The 18,152-nt window shown below is 48.9% G+C and overlaps 1 protein-coding gene across 1 annotated transcript in view; it reads right to left on the bottom strand.

Moving 5' to 3' along the window:
• The window catches only part of LOC8029972 (tyrosine-protein phosphatase 69D), a 155,826-nt gene that overhangs the window by 54,174 nt on the left and 83,500 nt on the right, over positions 1-18,152 (bottom strand). The window contains exons 3-6 of the mRNA XM_042289189.1: positions 9,207-9,575; positions 7,612-7,724; positions 1,857-2,037; positions 779-1,014 (exon numbers count right to left, since the gene is read on the bottom strand). Coding sequence (XP_042145123.1) covers positions 779-1,014; positions 1,857-2,037; positions 7,612-7,724; positions 9,207-9,575 — 899 coding nt within the window. The remainder of the gene's footprint in view (positions 1-778; positions 1,015-1,856; positions 2,038-7,611; positions 7,725-9,206; positions 9,576-18,152) is intronic.

The following is an 18,152-nucleotide window of genomic DNA, read 5'->3' as shown; positions in this document are numbered from 1 at the left end:
AACAGTGTAAAAATATAGCATTCTACTAATGTTCCACAATTACAATGTTATATGTTGCAACACTGCAATGCTGTATGTCGCAACATCGCAATGTATATTGCACATTTCAATGCAATGTTGCTTTGCTTAAACAACTCTTTTTTTTCAAAAGTCATGAATTTGCAAGTTTACATTGCTGAAATGGCTCGATTGTTAATTCAATCCTAAGCTCAAGCTAGTATACAAATGTATAAGAATAATGTAATGCTAAGGCTGCATTAACAATGCAGCTCTTCTAAAGTTGCACTAGTGGAACAACACTTGAAGCAACATACTCTTGCAATAGAATAGGTTTTGTTGAAAAAGTTATTTCGGCAAGCAAATTCATATTGAAACATCCAACATATGCTGCAGTGTAGCAACATGCAGTATTGCAAAGTTACAATTTTTTCTAACATCACAATTAAAAATGCAACATACACTGCAATTCCACAACATGCAACATTGCAATGATGCATTTCTTCACAAAACCAGACTGAAATTTCCGACATACATAACTACTTTTTGACACGTGCAGTTGCCATGTTACACCACTTCATGACACCTTAATAAAAATTTCAACATACATTACAATGTTGCAACATACAGAAATTAAATACTGTGTTACACTAAAACACTAAGATGTTGCATTACATCGTAACATTTACTACGTCGTGACATAACAAGGCAACACCGTTGAAGCGTGGGAAAAGCGCAATCGGATATCAACGAGCAACTTTTCGTCACTTGTTTGACCCACCTGAAAAACATATTGCTCCCCGGGCGTGAGCCCAACGTAGACATACATGTGCTTGAGCCTGTTCTGCGGTTCTGCCGACAGTGTGGTTTGGTTCCTGTGCGTCTGGCCTGGCCTGAACAGTTCCAGGTTGTACTGACTGATGTTGGCCCCATTGTCGTGGCTGGGCCTCCGCCAGGCAAACACCAAAGTTTCATTTGTCGTTGCCAACAGGTGGACTTGGTTGATCTTTGGAGGTACTGCAAGGGGGAATGCCAACATCCATGACAGCGCAACATGCATCACGGCGTATTTGTGCAAAAGGTCGCACCGACTTAGCCCCGTGACTTTATACGGGGCGTTTGCGAGAAAAAGGAACTGCGTTTTTGTTGCGACAAAAACAAACTGGGTTGCCGAGCTTCCGCAGCATTCATTTCACGCCATTAAACTTTCGTCTACCCCTTCGTAAACAAGCCATACTGCCCAAATTACATTTGTCATCAGTTTTTCAGTGTTCCCAGTAGATCCTTTCAATTTGAAAACAATAAAATCTAGAACTTGAAAATTAAAAAAAGATTGTGAAGAAAGTTATTTTGACCTTACTATACTTTGTTTCACCATAACTTAGTGAAGAGTGAATGCTACTGCCCCTCGAGTCAATCAGTGCATCAGAGGGAGAGACAAGATTCTACCTTACCAGCTTGGACAGTGCTGTCGAAATCACAAGCAGAGGAGGAAAGCCGAGTTTGTGTGAATTTTGAATGATGTGCTTATCTCCTAGGGGGAGAATAGGGACGTCTGAAACACACGAAAGAGGGTAAGAGTAAAAGGGACTTTCTTTTTTCCCTCTTCTCCAACTGCTTGGGTTACTTACGCTCTTGCCTCTTTACATACCCTCGGTAAGGGTTGTCACATGCTTTGCCTCCGTCGCTCTGACTGGCTCAAAGGGGTCGTAACTATGGTGAATGTATGGTTCAGCCGTGTTTATTGATGTGTTGAACCAATCTTAGGCATATTTGTGATCATCAATATTTCGCAGGCCTTTGAAGCCTTGAAGTTCGCTTCCAGATTGGTTCCTCGTTTAAAAATGCACTCTGCTCACCGTCCGGAGGCATGGTTATGTTACGCTGCTCCCAAGGCCCGTTGCCCACCGAGTTGACGGCGGCCAGACGGAAGCCATATGTGGCTCCTGGAGCCAGGTAGTGCACCAGGTAGGAGGTCATGTTGGGAGGCACTGCGTTGTGTACGTCCAGCCAGTCGGCCTCGGTGCTGTAGTTGCGCACCTGGAACCGACATCACATGGGGCCAACAGGTTAGGCCAACAGGGATGATCGGTCGGCATTGGAAGAGGACCTCGAGCAACTGCCACTCGATCGTGCCGGAAGCATCTCCGCAGTGACGATGCTCGTTTTCACGTGCCATCGCAGACATGGGCCACACACTAAAGAATCGGCTTGTCTCAGTTCTGACATACTAGAGGCCCATTCATACGCTCGCGTTTGCTTACGACCAAGTTCTCGCTATGTCTTACGATGGGAGGGCACGCTGGCACCACCTATAGGGCAACCATGCAACTGCATTTCACTAGGGCGAAGGTTTTGCGGTGTTTGCGAGATCAAATGCACATACTATCTGCGAGAAATGTCCGCTTATAACGTTGCCAAAAGTTTGTCGAGCCAAAAAATAAGGAACGATGCACGGTATAAATAGGAAATAAATGGGAATACCAAATGTTTCACGGTTTTCCATAGATGAAGCCAGTGTGCCCTTTCATTGAAAATGTTTTTTTTTAAAGAGGGTTTGAGGCACACGGTTGAAAGGTGTCACAAGTGTGTGAACCAGCCTTAAGGCCCGTTTACACAATTGTAACTTTTTAAGACCAAGTGCCTTGGAACCTCTTAAAGGGACAATGAAGACGATTTTATTTAATTTTTTTAGATGGTGTTTTAATGCTTCTTGGGAACATAGCATGCCGCCCAATTTTTTGTAGACATTTATGACGCGTATTTATGTGCCTACGAAAGAAGTAAAGAAACCGAAACTGAACCATCTCCAGTCTCGTTTCTGGGCGCCCGAAAACGGAGGTGACGTAGGGAGTGACGTCAAGTGTGAATAGTCGGTATCGGTAGTATTTAGGAGATCGAGACTCTGGTTACCGCGGTGGGTTATAGCAGCGCGGTGGTGCGGTCGTTGCGCCGACTCTGTCAACATGGACGAATGCCGCTCTCGCAAGCGAGTTCGAGCTTCCGTTGAGTGACCGGACACCAACGGAACGGAAGTATGTGTGTGGCGGCCTCTGCCATCACCCGACGAAGACCACCCAGCCGGCAACGAGCGGACCGCATGCCGAAGGACGGACGCGGGGGAGATGCCGAAGGGAAAGCGGCAGCGATCCCACCGTTCCGGGATCCGGTTCCTCCGCGGACTTCCTCTTTTCGTCGTCAAAGAACACAAACAGCAACCCACACGTGAAAACTAGCGTCGCCCGAACGAATACTGGTCTTCAGTCGACCGTTAGAACAGCCATCTACAGCTACCATTTTACAAAATCTTTCGAGTACCGTGGTACCAAGGAGGTTAGAAGTACTAGGAGGGGGCACGTTGCAATATTGGTGAAGCCTAGTGCCAAGGCTAGCTACGGTCACGTGATGTGGTCACGTTGGCATGGTAAGTGAGGAGAGTAAGGAGGAAAATGAGAAAGAGGCGAGGCGTCAAGGGAGCATGGCTTGTGGAAGCTATGCGGCCGACGTCATGCCCTCTCCTACCCTTCTATTCTCCATGCGTGGTACCGTGTTCTTTTTTAATTTTATTTGTTTGCCCATAGTTGCTCGTTGCCGGTTTCGCGTCCGGCGTAGCAAAGAAAAAAAAAAAAAACGATGCTGCTTTATTTACGGTTTAGTAATCATTTCCGATCCGATTTATACTTTTGATGGTTATTCAAGCAAAAAGTAGAACAGTATTTCTAAAAATCGCGAACCAAAACGTGACCGAGGGCACGTTTCTCGTTTCGACCAATCGCTGACGCGTCTCTTGTGACGTCGCGCTCCTTGGCCCCGCATCGGTCACGTGAGCTCCGCTTTTCCTGGCTTCTCCCGCAACTCTTGGGGCGTCGCCCCAGTCGATCCCGGTACGATTGTTACCGCGACTGTTTAATTGATTTGTGCGGCACACAAGCGCCGGTTTCGGCTGAAATTTGGGCAACGTGGTCTGAGACGTGCCTGGAACCCAGTTCAATCGCCAAAAAGATCTCTGAAATTGCCTTCATTGTCCCTTTAAAGTCTCTTACGACAAGAGGACACACTGGTGCCATCTATTGGGTAGCAGTGGAAGCTTGTCGGTCCCGCATATTTTATATTTCTCTCGCGCTTCATCCTTTCTTTCTTGGCTCGAAAAAAATTTTTGTCAAGGTTATAAACGACTCTTTCTCATAGACATTATGCACATTTGACCTCGGAAATACCGCAAAGCCTTTGCTCTAGTGAAATGCAGTTCCAGGGTCACTGCATAGATGGCGCCAGAGAGCCAGGGTGTTCTCTCGTTCTAAGAAATTTTAAGACATTATTAAAAACCACCCATTGAGAACTGGCTGGTTTGAATCTCGCTCACTGTTTTCTCTGTCTTCACGTGCCCTTCAGACACACTTACCAAATATAATCAAAATCATGGGTCATCGAAAGCACACATTCAATATTGAAAAAAAATAAAAAAAATAGAAAACCCATTTTTTGCGGTTTCTAAAAATCTGCAAATGAAAAAAAGAGTGTCACAGAGTACTGGAAGTATATGCACTGCATAATTCTTAACATTTTGTCGTATCGCTGGAGTTGCGAGCTGGACGAAGCAGACTGAGCAACGGCTACGGACGACAGGCATAGAACCTCTACTTCAGAACTGTCATTGGCTGTGCTGGGCAAATATGTCTAGCATAAAAAATTAAATTTTTTATCGATCAAAGCAATTAAGATTTATTCCGTGTACACGCCCGATCACCAAGCTGATTGGCACGAAGACGTCGCCGAGTCGTCGCCCTTTCTCCTGGCTGAAGACATTGCTCGTCTTACGCATAAGGACATCTGCACGCTTTTTGTCTGCTGTGCATGGCCCAACATTAGCACAGCCGAAAAAACGAAGAAAAAAAAAGAAAAAAGTGCTCATGTCCAATCGCTCGGTGGCTAGGCCTTCCCAAAGTTGCCCCTTTTGGCCACCAGCCGCGCGAACAAGCAGTCAACTGAGGCGCCTCCTATTCACTGCACTGGGACAATAGACGCCCAGCTATACCTAATTGAGGGGATTTATAAATGGTTTTGGCTATATGCAAATATTCTTTATTAAATCTAAACTTAAAAAAGAAAGACAACCATGAATTACGATTTCAGGTTGTCGGGACATACCTGCCTAACATATAATCAGGCAAAGTGGCCACTGCTTAATTTTGAAAAAAAAAAAAAAAAAATGCTGTACTGCGGATATCAACATGCAGCAAGTTTCCGTTTCTTTTTACACACACCACACTCGCGCGTGCACCATCCCGCTTCCGTCTTAAGAACGTGACTACAATATTTCTACTTTTCGAAGTGTTGATCGCGGCGTGTTAGCCCCGTTGAGAGCGCTTCTTACCGAGCACCGGTGCACTGCAAAGAAGCAACACTCGCGGAGCTCGCTTTCGCGGGTGTTGCTTCTTTCCAGTGCACCGGCGCTCGGCAAGAAGCGCACTTAACGGGCCTAACCCGCCGCGATCAACACTTCGAAAAATACGAATATCAGAGTTCATATCGAAGCGAATATCGAATAGTGTATTCTTCGAAACGGTAGTATTCGAATATTCACACAACACTACCAGTTTTCGCTCATTCTTCCTGGTATCTTCGTTTGCGCTTTTGGTGCGTGTGCGTAACCGATTTTCTGACGAGCGCCTATTTCTTTTTTTTTTTTTTTTTTTTGCATTGGCAGCAGCGGGCTGCAGGCCGGTCGTCACTGGAAAGACCGCGGCCATTAGCGCGCCGGCCGGAATACCTCCGCGGGCCGGATCTGGCTCGAGGGCCGGGGTTTGAAGGCGCCTAGTGTAGACAATCAAACCACGGCGACATCGGCAAGCTTCACGTCATACTTCACAGAGAGTGTAACACTTTCCACCATTATCTATGTCTGTGAACTCGGAAACCAGCGCTCGAGACCGCTGAACATAAAGGGAAGGGTCGAAATGTCGTCATCACAATTATCGCCATCATGTTTTCTCTGTGTCCGGTTTTCTCAATGTTGGCCGTTTACCAGCTTGTCTGGTTTCTGGTGCCGTCTCACGCATTCCTTTTTTTTATCTCTCTTCTCCCTCTTGAAATTTCAGGATGCCCCGCAGCACAAGAGAAAAAAAAAAGGGGGGGGGGGGGCTACAGTGGCATAACTTTAAAAATTAGCAGATTTTTATCTTCAAAGTCTTATAATGCATGGAATGTAGCATTCATGAAATTATGGAGTGATTGTTTAAATTTGTTTAGAAAACATTACACTGTACTTTAGGGTAGTGAAAACCTATTATTTATTCACTTCTCACTAAATTCAGCGCAGAAACTGAATTGGTGTATAGATCGCATGACGTTAAGTTTCCCCGTTAAGTTTAGAAGGCAATCTGAAAACAGTACGGCTCGTGTGACATCCATTTTTCCGCTAAATATAGCGGCAAACTTAATAGGAGAATTGGTCGCGTGACTTCAATTTCCCCATCAAATTAAGTGAGGAAACATATAGTGTATAATCCACGAGACGTCTAATTCCCCGCGAAATTTAGCGTGAAAAGTAAATTGGTGTAAAGTCACGCACCGTCCATTTCACCCGCCAAATTTAGTCAGAAAATGCACGGACAGACGAATGAATTTCTGGGATTAGGCCGTTTTGTTAAAAATAATGCAATGCTATAAAATACACTTTACATTCATCTCCACCAAATACAAAGGAAAGGCAAGTTCCTCCTATCCCGATAACAGCGGTGTCCCGCTACTAGACGAAAAGAACTCACAAGCACAGCGCCAGAGACATGGTACCTCAAGGACTGCCCGAACAGAGCACAACAAACGCCGTGCACGAAAAAAGGAAAAAAAAAAGCCCGCATGCTTTTTGAAATACATAGCATATCGTTTGCTTTTGTTTGGCAACTCATTCACATATCACTGGTTTTCCTTTTTTTTTTTTATCGCGTTTGTTTCATTCCTGATGCCTCATCTTCCTCTTTCTTTCACAATACATCAGTCTGGAGTCAGCGCTCTCTGTTTTCTTCGTTCCCTCTCTGCTCGTCAGCTTCAACAGCGAAGGCTCCAACGACAGCCAGCAGAGCGCGCGTGTGTGTGTAACTGCCCGGACCCACGTGACGAGCGCGCTCCAAGCGTCTGTCCAAGGACGGAAGCGTAAAGTAGCTTCCCCTCCCCTTTAACAAAAAAACAAAAACAAAAAAACACCCCGTTTTGAAGCGGATTGCAACCGGAGGAAAAGCTGCACTTCCGGTATAGCAAATGCCGTGCACGGCGTCTGCTGCGACCTGTTTGGACACTCCTTTAGTTGCAGTCAGATTTCTTGCGAATGTGAAAAGCGTACCGGTCGACAGGAAGGGAAGAACAAGACCCGCGCAAGATCAGGAGTGCCATCATCTTCTCTGACCCGAGATACTCGAGAAGGGCCCATACCACCTCGAAGCCAAGGGGCCTAACGCCATGACGTCATAAATAGAGGATTCAGGCAGCGCCGCCTAGCTCGCGTCAGCGTGATCGCCTTTGGGGGGGTCGGGGATCCGCTAACGATGACGTCACGGCGCCAGGCCTTCTCTTCTTAGCGGTTTTGGAAGAGCAGGGAGCAAACGAAGGAAGACTCGCCTGGAGGTGGTATCGCGAGACGGGCTGGTTGCCCGAGTGTCGCACCCTCCAGCTGAGCTTGGCCGTCCTCGCGTCCTCGGCCTTCAGCGACGACAGGTTCACTTCGGGGGACTCTGCGTGAGGTTCAGTGGGCAAACGAAAAGAATGCGGTACACTGCGCGACAATGTAACTCAAACACACCATCGGCATTTTTTTTTCTTTCACATTTTACTTTAAAAGTTATACATGTCTGTAAGTAGCCACGCTTGTAAAGCGTGGCTACTTACAGTCTGGACTATGCATGGTGGAAGAAGAGAGGCACGGTGTCTGAACAGCGCCGCCTCGCCACGAAGCATGTGTGTCGAAGGTTCGCTCCTACTTCTGACAAACCCCGTGAGATGGCGCAGCATGACAGGAGTTCGGGGAACTGTCCTCATTTGAGCACACGTTGTCAAAGCCGCGGCGAGGCGCGCAACTGCGCCTGCGCGCACGACCCCAACCCGAAGAGGCCCTTGCTGAGAAATGCGCGAAGCCAGCAGAGTGGAATTTCGATCCCACTTTCTGGTCTTGTCTCAATACCTGTCTTTTATTCCACCATGGACGCACAAAAGCACTCTCGGTGAAAACGACACGATGGGATGTCTCTGAACACGCTCCACAACTTTTGGAGGGTTGGCCCACAATATAACATTTAAAATCAGTTAGCCAAATCTGCTTTATTTAAACAACTTAGCATACCGCAAAAAAAAAAAATAAAAAATACTACGTTGGTTTGGATTTCTTTTTGGAAGTGTTGACACAAGTTAAGTAAAACACACCATAGAATGTTTTCGAAAGGGGCGACCGCAGGCCAAAATTGAATGATATAGATCCACTAAGCCAACAAGATTACATAACTCCTCCACAGGGCCGTTCGGTGGTGACGGGGAAAAAAATTGCCTGGTTTAGACATCCCGTCAAAGGATAGAAGGAACGATGTCACTAGTATGCAGTTCCTACCCTACTACGCAGCCCCCGTTCGCACGCGGATGGGGAGAGAGCCCACGTCAGCGTCCCGATTAACGCCCGTTCACACCCTTGCGTTTGCTTAGGACCGAGTTCTTGCGATCTCTTACGACGAGAGAGAATACACCAGCTCGTTTCGCGGTATTCGCAAGATCAAACGTACGTACTATCTATGATGACTGGTCGTTTAAAACAATGTCAAAACATTTTTTTTTTAGGTTAAGACAGAAAGAACGATGCGCGAAAAATAGGAAATGTGGGGAAACTTCACAGGTTCAGCGGCTGCCCGTCAGATGGCGCCAGTGTGTCCTCTCGTTGTAAGAGACAAAGTATGGTTGAGGCAAACGGTTGTGAGCAATCGCAAGTGTGTGAAGCAGCCTTTCGCTGCGGCACATTGCCATGGGTCACGCGCCTTATCACGTTACACCATCGAGAAAGTGTCAGCTGCGCTCCGCTGCTGACACTCTCTCGATGGCTTTGAGCTACTGTGCGACCACCACGAGCAAGCAAGGAAGTACGACGATCCCCAGTTCCACCAAAAAACGTACAGTCATCGGTCGCTAGGTGGCAGGCAGTTCGCGCGCATGCACCCACTGTAGGGCCCACTCACCCAGAACTAGGACATCCTGAAGAGCCATGGTCACGTTGTACTCGTTGGCCGCGTAGCAGACGTACGTGCCATTGTCTTCTCGCCGGAGGGACTCAAGCGTCAGCTGGGCCTGGTACGTCACCTCGGAGATCTGCGTCACGTTCGTCTCCCGCTTCAAGCTGGCGTCGCTGCTGGTCGCGTTGTTGTTGTTGATGATGACGCTGCTGCTGTTGCTGTGGCCGGTCCCGTTGGCCGCTGCTGCGTCGTCCGGGGCACGGGACCAAAGCAGGGTCGTCACGGCGGGATGGCCCGTGGCCAGACATGTTAGGGTCACCGACGAGTTGGCTTCGGCTTCCACCACACTCTGCTCCACTTCCACACTGACCGGAACTGCACAAAATTAAAAAGAAAAAAGAAGAAAACCATATCAGTAAACAAAAGCGCACGTCTGCGTACTTCGTGGTCTTGACGAAACCACTATGCCCCAGTTCGCCCCCGAGCTGACAGCACGGTAGGAGCTACGAGCTCGTTGGGCTATGTAAGAAGTCGACCTTTCGTCACGTGATCATACCCTCGCCCATACTCACGCGCAGAGAGCGGGGCCAGGGGATGAGGGGGAGGAGCTTGATTCGTCCGGCGAACGCGTGGCTCCCAACGCACTGTCGGCTTAGTGATGAGCGCAGTATAAGTAGGGCAGACAAACAAAACAAGAACATAAAGTTCGCGCGCGCGTGTGCTTGCGCAAAGACAAACATCGCGGCGAGAAAAACAAAAGAAAGTATGTTAACTTTACGCGCGCGCGAACAGTTATGAGACCACTAAACTACCCGTATGAGGTTGTTTGAAAAGTCGTGTAGTCGATGGCGCAAAACTGAAAGCTCTGCCACCGCGTGGGCAAAGGAGCGAAAAGATTCTTTAAGCCGACGCAATTTTTCGTCTCGTCTGTCGGGAACTGAATATATTATACATACCGCATTTTTGAAACTTTAGTTGGCGGATTATACTTATTTAAGTTTCCTTTCTTAGCGTGTGTGTTCTAGGCCGAACGATGCGTATACGGTAACACAGAAGAGACTTATGTTGTTTGTGCACTTCGCTCAGCTTTCGTCTCTCCGGTACCATTAGGAGTGACGCCATGTCCTTTTTCGGACAGATACGGCGCCACCCTTTGAAGCAGGCATGTAGCCGGGAGGGGGGGATCCATGGGGCACGGGCCTCTTCCCCCCTAAAAAGATCTTCCACTTTGCTGGGGCCTCCTTCCCCCCCCTCCCTCCCTCCCTTCCTAATCAAAATCCTGGCTACGTGCCTGCTTTGAAGAAATGCGGACAGCACACAAATCACAATAAAGAATAAGTATATATATATATATATATATATATGTATAGCGTGATTCAAAATGGAGGCAAAACACCGTCCCAACGCTAAGAGCTTCAGTCGTGGGACACGGAATTCCACACGAGAAGAGAACGAGGCATCATGGCACAAAACGGCTCGAGGTTACGCATACTCGTCAAGGCATCCTATGCAGAGCGCAAGTTCGTCTGCTTCTTGCGCGGGAGTTGCGGTGATGTCAGAACGACGACGAGTTCTGATCGGCTTGGATTGAAAGGCTAGAGTGGGTAAGACCGCAATGCTATAGATGCCTCCAGATGTACCCACTATTCTCTTCAATCAGCGTTCTGACATCATCGCCACCCCTGCGCAAGAAGCAGACCGACTTGCTCTCTGCTTACTCCGTTTTACTTTAAAAGTCAACTCGCCGCATCGGACGGAGCCAATCACTCGTTGTCTTTGTGGGTGCGGCCGGCCAAACCAATCGCGCATAAAATAAAAAGGTGCAGGATCGCCATGACGATGCACTTTTAACGGTGGTCCATCGGTTCATATAGCGCAGTGGTTCTCAAATGGGGGTCCGCGGACCCTTTGGGGTCCGCGAAGGCATTCTGGGGGTCCGCGAACCCCTGCCTCATTGGTCAAGCCCGGCAATAAAAGTTGTCTTTTCTCAGATTGTGCAGAAACGTTAAAATTTTTGGATGAGTTTTCTCATGGGCATGTCCAAAAGCGAAGTTTACTTCACACTATCCCATACTTATATCCATTTGATAAATCACTATCATAATTAACCTATACATTCCCTTCCCCTCATCACGAACGGGGTCTTCCATTATCTCCGCCGATCCACAAAAGGTCTGCGAAACATCAATGGCTGAGAACCACTGATATAGCGTACCGGATACGGTCGTACGGAAAGTCAAAACGGAGTGTATATTCGGTGCCAGGTTAAAGAGATGCAGTATAAATGCCCCGTCTGCAGCGTCAGCCTTCCGCCTTTCACAACACTCGGGCGAAGGCGCAGCCGAGGAACGACGGAAGGCAGCGAGCGCGTGCTGCAAGTCGGGCATCCTGAAGAGGAGACGCCGTTCTCGCCCTGCCAGTGACTATGATACGCACGGTAGTCGAAGCAAAAGGATTATCACGACGGTGCAGCCTCCTTTTGAAGTTTTCTCCCGCATTGCGCAGCCAACACCACTTGCTCCAGCGCGAACTTCCTGCCTTCGACGACACTTCGACGTCTCGCGAGCTTAATCGAGCGTGCACGCGATGGAAGGCAACCCGCAAGCGTGACGCGCAGGGGAACCCCTAAAAGGACGCCTTTCCGTTTTACACCCTCGGGGCAATCAAGTTTGGTGCGACACGTTGCGCCATCTAGCTCATAATATGTGCAACGCTGGAAAGGCCCTTTCGCCAGCCTGCTTGCTTCCCTGGGGGCTGTTCAAGCAACAATTCGAAGGTGTTTATTCGTGCGTTTTTGGTTTTTTATTCGTAACATTGCTATCGGATGTCGCAGAAAAGCAAACGACGAAGCTGTAGGCAACGTTGCGTACAGGACTGCCGCAGCCCCGGAAGCTTAGCAGGCGTGAAGCTCCGCAGGTTTCCGTCGAGGCCATGGAAAATAAAACGCTGTCGGAGATGAATAAATGCCACAAAGCGTGTGACATAAGCATTCCGTTCACATTGCCAGATTTCAGATGGATTTTTAAATGCGATATTTGAGTCGATATTTATAAGTAATGCGCTCTAAGCCCGGCGTTGGTCTTTGGATACGGTGCGATGACTCTAGAGTCAGATGATCGGTCCTTGAACACTCTCAGTGCTCTCTGTTCCGCGGACAAATCTTGATCGAACGACGTTTTGTGGACGTTTGATCGTAGGTACGAAAAACCCAAGTGAGCGTTTTCTCCGCTTCGAAGACTGCAGAATGGATTGTCGTTTGCGCCTTTAGAATGATCGCGTAGCTGCCCAAGATGGTTGCTCTATTTCGACCCGTGTCTAGGCGGTTCTAACACGTTCCTTGATCAACTCAGTTGGCAAACTCCCACGGAGAGCGTGATCCCTTCTGAGACACGCGCTGACACACGTCAGTTTCCGCTGATAACCAATAGATTCGGAAATGCTGTGTAAAGCGTCATCCTTCTTGCCCGCTGCGGCCATGATTTGAACTGCTGTTGAAAGACGCGCCGCAGCGAGCAAGAAGGTTGGCGCTTCGAACAGCGTTAGCCCGCGGCTGAGGGTACACGAGAAGGGATCACGCTCTCCGTGGGTGTTTGCCAACTGAGCTGATCGAGTAACGTTGGTTCTAACTTCGTCCGCGCTGCGAGAAAACAATCGACTCAATAAATTATATATAAAAAAATTACTTACCCCAACAAAAAAGGTTATCCATGCGGCGTTTATTTGTGTTCTATGTAAAATTGAACAGTATATTCAATCGACGACAACGAGCATCAGCTTGCGACGAGCAACTGTGTACGACACCGTCCAAACTACAGCCAGCTTGCACGAAAAACACATTCCTCGAACACCATAATCGTCTTCAACACGGCGACGAGGGGACTGGAAACAAGCTGATCTCCAAAATGAGGAGCGCTATTCATGTGGCAAGAGTCAACACCACCTAGATCTAAGGCCCCCCCCCCCCCCCCCCCCCCCCCCCCATAACGCTTTCTCTCTCCCTTCAAAGAACATCTTTATGAGTAGGCTGAACTGGTAATGCGCTTCTTCGCGCACAGCTTTTGCAGCGGCGAGGACATAAAACACAGTTGTTCGCTCGGGAGAAGTGTGTTTCGGCGTCTCGCCGCAGCGGGGCGCCAGTCACGTTGTCCGTTGTCTGCCACTCCACCTTTTCCATTTCGGCGGCCGCTTCTCGTGGCGATCTGCCGGACTTTGCAAGTGTATAGGAGGCTATGGCCGTTCTCATTCATGTCAGCGACACACTGACTATTTTGGAACTGGTTCGAGTAAACGTGTACACACTCCGTTTCGCTATACTGTGCAACTCAATCAGAGGCGTGGGCGCGAAAGCTTGGGCTCGCCAAGTCATTTGTTTCCGGGGCACTCGCGCGAGGAAATCCCGTTTATAAATTCACGCGCTCGAGCCATTGCTTCTCGCAACGCTGCACAAAACTCCCCAAGACGGCGTGCATATGCCTCCTCTAGGGAAAACGGAGTTAGAACCACTCCAGATAACTACGAGAGATCGGACGAAGCACCACCCTTTGAAGTAGGTCGGGTATACAGTTAAAACGCGCTTCCAAAGTCGAGGTGCGGCAATCCCCGCGCTCACCTCGTAAGCGCCGTAACGCCGGTCGTTATCCAGACGCAGTGATTGCATAAATGCGTCCGACTGAACACTGACGCAACGCTCATTAGCCATTCAGTGCGCCGCGTTTAGGCGAGACGTTTGGCGCTACGGCGGAGAGTGCCAGCGCCTCGCAACTCCACCACCCCGCTCGCCCTCTCGCGGACGAACTAAGAACCAGAGGAGCGGGGACGGAGGCGATGGGAGGGATTATCTGCCTTGATGCTGCTGTTACCGCATGATTATGGTTGGTGCGTTCGTGCATCATGCATCTTTAACGGAGGAGGCAAGTGCGCGAAGACAGGAATTGTGCTCCGCTTTGCAACAGCGTTGCAGGAAGGGACCGGGATGTCCCATTTCATTAGAGACATTTTCAGAGATTTATATCCTACGAATTTCGGGTCCTGCGGTCGCCAGCTAGAAAGCTAGTAGAAAGCTCGCGTACGATCGACCAAGTTTATTACCAATAATTTACTAAGGCAATAAAGGACACTCTCGTTATTTGCATTAAACAGAATGACGCAGGGACTCCGGAAGTAGATTTTGAGTGTGTGTGTGTGTGTGGGGGGGGGGGGGGGGGGGGGGGCTGAAGTCAAGCATTTTGTTTTTATATATTTTATTATAAGAGAGAAGGGCTGGAGCCGAATTTTGTTGTTTTACTTTTACTTAGTTTATTAAAAAAATAAAATATTATTTGCATGAACTTCCTTACTTACTTAGCACGTGCAATCACTTTTCCTTCCTGCTTTAAAGCAACAGTCGGGAGTTTTAGTGGCTCGTACGCAAAAGCCTTGCGTAATTTCGGGTCGGAAATGCACACGCATAGAACGCAATATATTGCGTTCTGCACATGCACCTTGCGATCCTCAAAGCCTTTACGTACGATCCACTAAAACTCTCTAATATCGCGAAAACGCTTACGCATAGTGTTTCAGAGAATTTCAAAATCCCTACAAGGATACACAGCATTGCAAAATTGAGTTTGCAGGGAGTCACGTTTATTATTCTTTAAATGTTCATCCCAAAAGACATCCACGCTATGAAATAAACGAGTAAGCCAAGAGAATTACATACCCTAAACGACTTATTTTTCGTGGGCTCAATATTTCGCGATTCGGGTCCAAACTGAAGTTTTGGAATAATGCGCGGGTTCTCATTTTCGAAACGTGGTGGAATCTCAATATAGATTTTAATGTGTTTACATTTTACCGAAATTGTTTGCGGGACCTATTTTTTGCGAATTGCAAGCGATTCGCGAAATTCGCAAAATTAGGTCCTCGTGAAAATTAAGTCGTTTAAACTTTACAGTATATGCAATGACATCTTAATACATATCTAGAAAATGCGCACAAAAGCGTAACGAAAGAAACAGATCCATATATAGGCCCCAAGGCCATGTGTGTTCATCGTCTCGAGGAAGACCAAAGATCGCCGTTCGCTCGGCAGTCCTGGAGACAAATTCCTCGGTGATGTCGTCCAGGTTGAGCCGGTAAAAGTAAAAGCTGCGCAGAGAGTCGGGCCAGATCAAAATCACATGCATGCACTCCTAGGGCCTCTTTCCGATCATCTGTTGTGAACTGTCTTCCCCCGGCGGCGTTATTCAAGGTGCTCGCTAGTTTTACTAGCTGCTTCCCACCAGGCTGTTCGAGCCGCCGTTGAGTTTCGCTCATAATGCAGTCAACAGCCGCCAAGTACTCCTTCCGTAACGCTGCCTTGCAATCAAGTAGCACTGGCGGAGAAGATTTGTTGCTCATTTCAAACCTTTTTGGCAGTTTTGTCGGCCTTGCGCTGCGAGAGTCCTTCAAACCTAGTCACATTGCAGTTGAGCTCGTGCAGTCCTACAGCTATTCAAACGCGACTTCAGATTGCAGACGGGACATTGCCCCGCAGAGAGTCTCTGCAGCCTCTTCGATACCTGCGGCGTGAAACGTTGAACGTTGCAGTAGCCTTGCAAGCTCTTCGCATAGACCGAACAAAGCTATAAAAATGTTTATTCCTAGCAGCGTTTCAAACATTTCCAAAAGACTCTCATAACCCTTCAAAATGGCCCTGCTGTTGTCTGCAATCGAATGTTCTCCTTGTAGCAGCTCGTTCAGTGTCTCCTGAACTCTAGCATAGTTTTCAGCGAACCTTTTTATTGACTTCACTTCGACAGTGTGCCTTCTTGGGCAAAGCGGAAAAAGGTGATTGGGCGTTGATCCGGCCTCTTCCGCTGCCTCGCTGACTGGAGAAATTACAATAGATGAATAAATAGTTTGGCGGTTATTCAAAGTCGGAGGGGGAAGGCTCTGCCCCCCCCCCCCCCCCCCCCCAGCCCCCCCCAGTTCCGCAGTCCCTGGAATGAAGGGCGCGTCGAATCCTCGCCTGGTGGAGTGGTTTACTATACTCCGTTCCACCTTCAGTCCGAGCACAGTGGACGCCACGAGCTATTCCAGCCGATCCAGCGCCGGGACAAAATCGCGTGACCTGCCGGTTGGGCAGAGCGATCCAGGGAGCTCAAGGTCCCGTGGCACTCTCTCCACGCTGCATTGGCTGGGATGGCTCCTAGCGTCCGCTGCGCTCGGACTGAAAGTCTCCCCCCACCCCGTCTTTCTCGCCGCCAGGGCACGTGACCGGGCGACACCTCGGAATGCGGTGCGGTTGACGGGGTCGCGGGTGCGAAGATGATACCGCTGCCTCCATCTCGCGCGTTTCCGCGCTTCTTCGTTGTCGTCTTTTTCGATATATTCTCGGGGAGTGTCCTGCATTCCCCTATACTCTGTTTCACCTTGTGTTGTACTGCAAGAAAGGCTACAAGCGCGAGCTCCTTGCTCTAGGGCACATCTCGGCGGCACAAGCTCTCGCGCATTAAGGGCAGCTGCCAACGCTATGAGCTCGCGCTTCTAGCCTTCGCTGCGGTACAACATAAGGTGAAACGGAGTATAGGAGGTATTCACTGGACGCCATATTTGAGGGCAATATTTAGAGCGCATGCTCAGAACTAGCTCACACTAATAGCCTGCTAAGACCGCGCGGCAACCTTGATGGTGCTAAATGCACGCTCCAAAAGGACTGCGGAAGCTCGCCGTCAGCACGCGCTCAGCAGCAGCGCACACGGCTATGGCCGCCAGTGAATACTCCGTATAGTAAAGTACAGGGAGTATTCATTGGCCGCTATATCTGTGTGCGTGGTTGCTGAGCGCGTGCTGACGGCGAGCTTCCACAGTTCTTTTGCCACGTGCATTCCGCACCATCAAGATTGTCGGTCTTAGCAAGCTATTAATGTGAGCTCGTTCTGTGCATGCGCTCTAAACATTGCGCTCAAATAAGGCGTCCAGTGAATCCCCCGTCCATTCCTTCCCGAAACAGAGAACTGCTCGCGCAAGGGTCTGTCGAGCGATAGACATCGGGATTATATTCACGTTTTAAGCGATGGCCGTGGCAAGGAACATTACCGTTAGCCCCAAGCACTTCCCAAAGACATAATACGCGTACCTGCTCTCAGGTAATTACAAAGGCAAACAAAGAAATGCCCCCAACATTTTACAGCGCGTCTGTGTTATCCAGCCGTTCGTGACCACGACTTAGAACGTGCAGTTTTAGTGCGAAAGAATTAACTATCCCATGGAGCCGAGCCGGCGGCGTCTGTAACCGGGAAAAAAAAAAAAAAAAAAAAAGGCGAAAGAAATGCCTATTTTTTGATTGGCTGAGCAAAACGGCTCCTCTATAGCCATTGGCGGCCGCTTCACGACAGCGCGCGCTCGACCGCCGCTCTCGTGTCAGGCATTGCTGGAGGTGGGTGGGGGGGCTGCGGCCGGTTCTGCTCCTTTTGGCGCCGAGGAACATGGCAGCCCTCGAGGCATCTATATCGTCGGTGGCCGCAGCATCGACAGTAGCGAAACGTGGCCTTCTACGCCAGTATACCGCAGACGAAGTAAGGAAGCGGGAGAACGCCATTCATGCTTTCGCATCCACAACTCCTAAGAGGCGCTTATGTGTCCTCGGAATGTTTGGCGACGGGGATCATGACGCTGCGAATAATACCTTACACTGGTGTAGTATATAATCTTCGAATATATATTTTTGATATAGCGGTAAATAAAAACCCCAAACACGCCGATGACGTTAATAGGCAGTTTTAACGTAGCGTTACCGCAGGCTACTGGAACACGGTAACGCCTATGGGCGCGCGCTGAAAATCATGCTTCAGAGTTGCAGCGCGAGCTTCACGCTTCAATGCCGAACCGTACGGAAGCGTGCGGTTAGGCCGCGCAAAATCTGCTTATTAGTAACCATGGCGCGGGTTGATCACGTGTTGGAATGCACTAAAACCGAGACGACGGTGTGCA

Source organism: Ixodes scapularis, unplaced genomic scaffold, assembly GCF_016920785.2.
Source record: "Ixodes scapularis isolate PalLabHiFi unplaced genomic scaffold, ASM1692078v2 PGA_scaffold12__126_contigs__length_90152505, whole genome shotgun sequence".
In the NCBI taxonomy this organism is placed as follows: domain Eukaryota; kingdom Metazoa; phylum Arthropoda; class Arachnida; order Ixodida; family Ixodidae; genus Ixodes; species Ixodes scapularis.
This window is presented reverse-complemented; position numbering and strand designations above follow the sequence as displayed.